General features: G+C 41.3%; 1 protein-coding gene across 1 annotated transcript; it reads left to right on the top strand.

Moving 5' to 3' along the window:
- The first annotated feature begins 510 nt into the window (after positions 1-510).
- LOC135768477 (uncharacterized) lies at positions 511-4,685 on the top strand. Its single transcript, XM_065277701.1, has 4 exons — positions 511-746; positions 843-1,306; positions 1,420-1,539; positions 2,761-4,685. Exons 1-4 carry the CDS (start codon positions 511-513, stop codon positions 4,683-4,685), a joined length of 2,745 nt encoding a protein of 914 aa, XP_065133773.1.
- The last annotated feature ends 3,243 nt before the right edge of the window (positions 4,686-7,928 follow it).

Raw genomic sequence — 7,928 nt, 5'->3', positions numbered from 1 at the left:
ATCCGCATTTTAAATTACATGGACGATTAGCTAATACTAGCAAAATCACGAGAGGTGGCACTCCAACACAAAAACATTGTGTTAGCACATCTACTTTTTCTAGGGTTGAGACTCAACCCCAAGAAAAGCGTTCTTTCTCATGCCCAGAGAATGACTTATTTAGGGATAGTCTGGGATTCGATTACGATGCGGGCACATCTGTCTCCCGCACGAATCGCGACCATTCAGCATACCCTGAGCAGAGTCAGGCTAGGCCAGTATTTCACTGTGAAACAATATCAGAGGATATTAGGGCTCATGGCATCAGCATCCACGGTGATTCCTCTGGGGCTGTTGCATTTGACGCCATTTCAGTTGTGACTCAGAGCCGGAGGGTTTCATCAAAGGGCCAACCCTCAAAGGCTAATCAAAGTGACGCACTGCGGGCTTCGTACACTAACTATGTGGATAATACCCCGGTTTCTTGCCTTGGGTCCCACGCTATGGGCAACTTGTAATCGCGGACTGCTAATGACAGATGCTTCCCTGACGGGCTGGGGTGTGACCTTAGATGGTCGTCCAGCTCAAGGGGAATGGGAGGGTCATCAGCTTGGTTGGCACATCAATTGCCTAGAGCTGACGGCTGTATTTCTGGCCCTGAAATGGTTTCTCCACCAACTGAGAAGCTGTCATAATGTCCTACACAGCTGTCCTACACAACACAGCGACAGTCTCATAAACAAGTCACCAGGGAGGTCTTTGCTCACGTAACTTGAACAGGATAGCAAGGTAGATTTTTCTCTGGGCTCAAGACAAGTCCCTGTGACTCAGAACAGTGTACATCCCGGGGAACCTGTATGTAGGAGCAAATTTACTGTCCAGGCAGACATTATCGACTGGGGAATGGAAATCCCACTCAGACATAGTGTCTCAGATATGGACCTGATTTTACAGAGAGGAAGTGGACCTCTTGGCCTCTTTTCAGATAACGCAATGTCTCTTTTACTATTCTCTAAGTCACCCAGCCCCCCTGGGTCTGGACGCAATGGCGCACACATGGCCGGACAAACACCTTTATGCATTTCCTCCAGTGGCGCTGATCCCGAAGGTTCTAGCCAGAGATCGCCAGCAAGGCTCTTGCCTCTTACTGATAGCACCACGTTGGCCAAACAGAGTATGGTTCTCAGGGATAATATCTCTCCTCAACGGCTTGCCATGGGCAAGTCTGGAGAGGAGGGGCCTTCTGTCTTTTATGATAATGCATCTCAGGCCCGACCTGTGGAATCTCCATGTTTGGCTCCTGAAGGGTACCAACTGAGGGACACAGGTTTGTCGCCTGATGTTATTGACACTATTTTGAGTGCTAGGGCTCCTTCCATTAGAAACTATTATGCCTTTAAATGGTGCAAGACACATAATGCATATCCTGTTATCTGCCAGATTGCTACATTTCTGGTTTTCTGCAGGAAAAGCTGTTAGCAGGCTTATACCCATCCACTCTCAGGGTTTATGTGGCCGCTCTTTCGACTTGCCACGCTTTGGTGGACGGGGCGCCGCTCGGTAGGCATCCTCTGCTTGCTCGCTTTATTCGTGGGGCAAAACGATTGAGGCCTCCAGCGATTCCTTTGTGGGACCTAGCTATAGTCCTTGAGGGTCTGGTTCAGAGCCCCTTTGATCCTCTAGAGTCAGCGTCTGATAGACTTTTGACACTAAAGATGGTTTTTCTAATAGCAATAACTTTTTTAATAAGAATTGGGGATATGCAGGCTCTGGCGGTCTCGCCATCCTGTCTACATTTTGCCCCAGGAATGGTGAAGGTGATTTTCCATCCTTATCCTTATCATGATTACCTGCCTAAGGTTCCCTTTTCGACTGCACATCCGGTCATTCTTGAGACTTTCTGCCCTCTGCCGTTCACCACAACAGAGCAGGAGTTATATCACAGATTGTGTCCAGTCCGTGCTCTTCAGGCCTATGTCCATCGCACTAGCTAACGCTGTAGCCCAGAGCAATTGTTTGTCTGTTTTGGGGGCCGCAACAGAGGTGCTGCGGCCACCAGGCAGTCCATATCACATTCTGTTAGGGATGCCATTGCTCTTGCCTGTGAGGGGAGTAGCCTCTTCTACTGCTTTAGTAAAAGGGGCCTCATTGCAGAGCGTTTGTGATGCGGCGGGCTGGTCCTTTCTGCATACGTTCACAAGATTTTATAGCTTGGATGCTCATGACACTCCAGGATCTGATCTCAACATCTCAAGCTGATGTCTATACCATTTGTCCATAAAGGGGTATCCCCCACTGCTACTATTAGTAAGGGGTGCCTTCTTATAGGTGTTTGTGAGGCGGCAGGAGCATCCTTTCCACACACATCCACTATTTTAGCTTGGTTATTTATGTCTGAGATTTCTTTGCGGTCCTTGTGCACACTTACACATCCGTAAGGGGTCCAGACATCTCCAAGCACGGCAGCGTGGGTATTGACGTTCCCCATAGCGTGTCGTGATGTGTTTGCACACTATATTTAGCTGGTCAACAATAAAGACGTTTCCCCATAGCGCTTAGCAGCACAGCATCTCATTCCGCTTTTTCAGGGAACAAGGTTACACTCAAGAAACCCCTCTGTTTTTTTTTTCGCTTCCTGAAAAGTAACCGTTTTGGACATACGTGAGTTTCATCAGGCAACGACGATATATTTGTCTTTTTTTGGTATATTTTCCCAAGAGTTTTTAAAGAAATAAACTTTATGTATAATAGTAAGATCCTAACTCTTAACTTGATTTTCAGGTATTAAAGATGACCAGGAGGATCTGAAGCATTTAAGGATTGTTTTAATTGGGAGGAAAGGTACTGGAAAGAGCGCAACAGGAAACACAATACTGGGAAGAGAACAGTTTCAGAGGAAATTTGGGTCAAAGTCAGCGACAACAGTTTGTGAGCAGGGAGTTGGTGAAGTTGATGGTCGATCAGTCGCTGTTGTTGATACTCCAGATCTGTTTGACACAAAAACAAAAAAAGAACAAGTATTGAAGGAAATCACGAAATGTGTTTCACTTTCATCACCTGGACCTCACGCCTTCATCATTGTGTTGAGTTTGGGAAGATTGACCCAGGAAGACTCAGAGAATCAGATGAAGAAGGTCTTTGGTCCTAAAGTTACACAGTTCAGCATTGTTCTGTTCACAAGAGGAGACGATCTAAAGGGTAAATCCATAGAGGATTATGTGAGAGAAAGTAAATCTGAAGAATTGAAGAAACTGATCAGAGACTGTGGAGACCGATATCTGGCCTTTAATAACAGAGAAACACAAGACAGAACTCAAGTGAGTAAACTGATAAAGATGATAGAAGAGATGAAAACAACAAATCACGGTCGATATTTCACTAACAGCATGTTTGAAGAGGCAGAGATGAGCATTAAAAAGAGAATGGAGGAAATACTGAGAGTGAAAGAGAAAGCACAAAAAGAGGAAATATATGCCAAATATGAGATTGAAATAGAAAACATGAAGAAAGGATTGGAGGAAGAGAAAAGAAAAGCAGATGAGGAAAGAATCAAAATTGAAAATAAATTTAAGGAAAAAGAAGAAACTCTGAGAAAAGAATTTGAGGAGAAAGAAAAAACTGAAGAGCAGAAACGAGAGAAAGAGAAACAGAAACGATTGAAGGAGGAAAATCAACAAAGAGCTGAATATCATCAGAAGATAGAAGAGATGAAGAGAGAGATTGAACAACAGAGATCACAGTATGAAAAAAGAGAGAAAGAGAGAGAAGAGGAGGAGAGAAAAAGAGAAGAGAAATACAGACAAGATCAAGAGAAGATGAAACATGAACAACTGCACATTATAGCAGAATTACAAAAGAAACAAGAGGAGGAGAATATAAAGAGAGATTTAGATGAACAGAAGAGAAGTAAACAAGAAGAGAGAGAAAGAAAAGAATGGGTGAGAAAAATAAAAGAAGCTGAAATTGACAGAAAAGAGACTCGAGAAGAAATTAAACGACAACAAAGAGAATGGGAGGAGGACAAGAAAAGACAGATGAGAGAGAGAGAGGAAGACGAGAGAAAAAGAAGAGAGAGACATGAAGAACAACTGAGAGAAAAACAAGAAGAACTGGAGAAAACCAGAAAGAAATTTGAAAGAGAGAGAGATGAAGAAAGACGACAGAGAGAAGAGGAGAGACAGAAACAGAGACAAGAGAGAGAACAGAAAGAGAGAGAATATGAAGAGAAGAAAAATGAAATTATGAAACATTATGAGAAACTGGATCGAGAGAGAAAAGAGGAATGGGAAAGAAAAAGACGAGAAGATGATGAGAGAAGAGAAGAAGAGAGAAAGAGATGGGAGAAAAGAATTGAGGATATAAAAAGAGAAAAAGAAGAAGAGATCAAAAGAATAGAAAGAGAGAGAAAAGAAAGAGAACGGGAAGAGCGAGAAGAAATGAAGCAGGAACATGAACAGAGAATAAAAGAGATGAAGAAGAAACATGAAGATGAAGCCAGAAAACATGCAGAAGAATTGAATGAATTGAGAGAAAGAAAAGAGGAACATATTAAAGAACTTAAACAAAAACTGGAGGAGGAACAGAAACAACACAAATTACTAGAAAAACGTCATCAACACTTAAAAGAACAGAAAGGTGAAGAAATAAATCAGCTACAGAAAGAAATTAAAGAGCTGAAAAATAAATCATGGTGTGTCATTATGTGAAAAGGACAAAACACAACAATGTAAATACAACTAAACATGATATGTAATATTGCAGTACTGTTATAATCACATTATATATATTAACTTGAACATCTAATCTGAATGAAGTCTGCTTGTGCTAAACCTAAATATTCTCGCTGTCATTTTAAATGATGTCTGTTTCACTTCAGTAACTGAGAGAAACGTTTCTTTAGACAGAACATACGTTTCATTTTTAGTCTTTGAATACGTTTAAAATTTAATTTTTAAGTAAACTTACATTTAAGTGCCATATAATTTACAGCTAGCTGTGCATTAATTGATTTCTATTTCTCTGTGTCTTTATTAGAATACAACCAGAAATTACAGGTTATTTGTATGCAGTATTTAAAAATCTGAAAAACTTTCAAGCATTTAATGTCATCTCTCTTTATGTATTATGTAAGAGGCAACAGGAGCTGATCGCTGTCATTCTAGTCAATGCTTCTGTTTACATCAGATGTGACCCTGCACATTTCAAAAGCGTCCCAGAAGCGGCTCTCCGCGCTGCTTCGATAAAGATAGGTGCCTAGTCTATAGCTGGGTCTCGTTTCACAGGTTGCGTCCTCTAGACTTTAGAGGTTGCAGACGTCATTGAGGCTGTCTCATTTCAGAAATGTAAGTAGAACCATAGATATTTAGTGTTGTAGACTGGTCTCTAGACCACTTTTTAAAGGTCTCGGTCTCGTCTTGGAATCTATCACATTTTTACTTGGTCTCGTCTCGGTCTCAGACAAAGAGGACTCTGAATTTTATTTCAAGACCGGTCAAGACCATAACTGATGGCACATCACGAATTTAGCATATAATGTTGGCCTTGTTTAAGCATTGTTTAAGTTTCTCCCAATGACACATTTTTCACATTTTATTACTAAAAACACCTGCATTGTGTTAAGTGGATGGCAAGCCATGGAAAGACACTTCAGAATAAATGGTTAAGTTGACTTCAGCTCTTTAGTGTTGGTTCACTTTTATTTGCTTATAGACAAAGATAAATTCCCACATATCTGCAATGCCTTTGATTATTTTATCAACTTCTCTGATGGCATACACACACATACACACAAACACGCACACGCACACACACACACACACACACACACACACACACGCACACACACACACACACACACACACACACACACATTCTTGGTTTCCATGTTTTGTGGGGACATTCCATAGACGTAATGCATTTTATACTGTACAAACTGTATATTCTATTCCCCTTACCTGCCCCATTCCCTAACCCCAACCATCACAGAAACCCTTCTACTACTTCACATTTTCAAGAAACATCATTCTGTTTGATTTACAAGCTTGATTCCTCATGGGGACCTCAAAATGTCCCCACAAGGTCACAAAAATATTCACAACATGATAATTACCAGGTACACACACACAAACACACACAGACAAGAAGTGCCTAATCATATGCATATTCCACATTTTATCATAAGTGTTTTAATGCAGTGACTTGCACTGGTCTTGGTCTTGACTTGGTCTCGGCCTGTCTTGGTCTTGACTTGGTCTCAACCCTTTAAAGTCTCGGTCTTGTCTTGGTCTTGGCCTTGGTCATGACTTGGTCTCGGTTTAGGTGGTCTTGACTACAACACTATAGATATGTATAAAGGCTATATGTGTTACGGCGGAGTCTCTAACGTCATCACCTGGCGGCAGCTCAGGCAGCTCACTCACTCGTAGCATTGAGTTTTAATGGTGCAGGTACTTTTAAATGACCATAACTTGCTAATTTTTCTACCAATTTTCAAACGATTTGGTTTGTTACAAACATTATTAACGTGACTATAATAACTAACATGTTTCATGAAAAATATTTTTTTAGTATAAGTATGCAGTGTCATAGGTACATCTTTGACGTTTATAACAAATCAAACCGTTTAAAAATCGGTAGAAAATTAAGGAAGTTATGGTCATTTAAAAGTACCTGCAACATTAAAACTCAATGCTACGAGTGAGCAAGAGTCCTGTGGTAAGATGGCTGCCAAATGCCAACGTTCCACTCAATTGGCCAGCAGCACAGGCAAGACATCTAGCCTTTTTGTTGCACCTTTTAACTAAATAAAGTATAGAAAGCGCTGGTTAAGGACTCTCTGTAGACCACTTCCTTCAGAGGATGAGTCCTCGTGAGGATACAACCTTTGAAATTAAATGAAATGAGACACAGCCCCTTTTCTTGACGTGGACCATGTTGAAGCCGCACTGTAAATACTAAATAAAAGTCAAATATCCTGTCAATTTTAAAATAAACACCCCATGCAGACTCCCGTATTTCCAACATATTCTCCAACCCATACGACTGCTTTGGTCGTTTGTCCATTTCACCAAATACGACCAATAGATGCATTTACTGAATTAGCGCCTCTACCACCAACAGGTAAAACTTAAAATATTAGGGTCTAAAATGATATTTTGGGGTATAATTTTGCTATGATGACACGTACTGGGATAAGATTTTAAATTTAAACCGCCAGGATTAATTGTATTTTATTACACATTACACTAATCAGGCATTTAGAGCAAATAACATACCCAGTTATTTAATAAATAATATAAACACAGCATACAAAACAACTCACAACGTCATCTATGATTTTGAAAAGGCATTGGCTTTCGTGTGTCTTGTGACCGATTGCATCATTACGTTACCTTAGATTGTGAAGCACTATTGTCTCTTGTGACCGACTACGTCTTACTGGTTTATGTTTGAATGAGATCTGACTGTGCGTTCTTCATATAAAGTAATCTAATGCGAATGAAACAATGAAAGTTTATTAAAGCACACTTTAAACAGGAAACACAGGAATGAAGGACAACGGTGGAGCCTGAGTGCGGGTGAAGGTGACGGCGTTGGTGGAGTGATGGTCAGTGGTGTAAATCCAAACTGATGACCGGAAACATCCACGCAGAGATGAGACAACACGACACAATAACAGGTACATCCACAAACGGGTAAGTCCAAGCGTGAGTATCCAACTGTTGAGTGTAAGGATCTGGCAGAGAAACAGAGAAACTGGTGAGTATATATGGAGTTGCTGTAATGATGAACAGCTGTGCCGGTGATTAGGGTCTAATGAGAGTGCAGACAGGTGAAGACACTTATCCCCGGCAGGAACAGTCTGCTGACTGTGACAGTACCCCCCCTTGAGGAGTGGCTGCCAGACACTTCCAGAGGCTAGAGATCAGGTGGGAGGTGGACTGGTGGAA

This window comes from Paramisgurnus dabryanus, chromosome 3, assembly GCF_030506205.2.
Source record: "Paramisgurnus dabryanus chromosome 3, PD_genome_1.1, whole genome shotgun sequence".
NCBI lineage: Eukaryota > Metazoa > Chordata > Actinopteri > Cypriniformes > Cobitidae > Paramisgurnus > Paramisgurnus dabryanus.
The sequence above is the reverse complement of the archived record's forward strand: the minus strand, read 5'-3'. Positions and strand labels throughout refer to the sequence as shown.

Coding starts and splice junctions, on each gene's coding strand:
- LOC135768477 (XM_065277701.1), top strand. CDS start 511: ATGACAGATGCTTCCCTGACGGGCTGGGGTGTGACCTTAGATGGTCGT. Junction 747..842: donor CCAGGGAGGTCTTTGCTCAC/GTAACTTGAACA, acceptor ACCTGTATGTAG/GAGCAAATTTACTGTCCAGG. Junction 1,307..1,419: donor GTACCAACTGAGGGACACAG/GTTTGTCGCCTG, acceptor GTTATCTGCCAG/ATTGCTACATTTCTGGTTTT.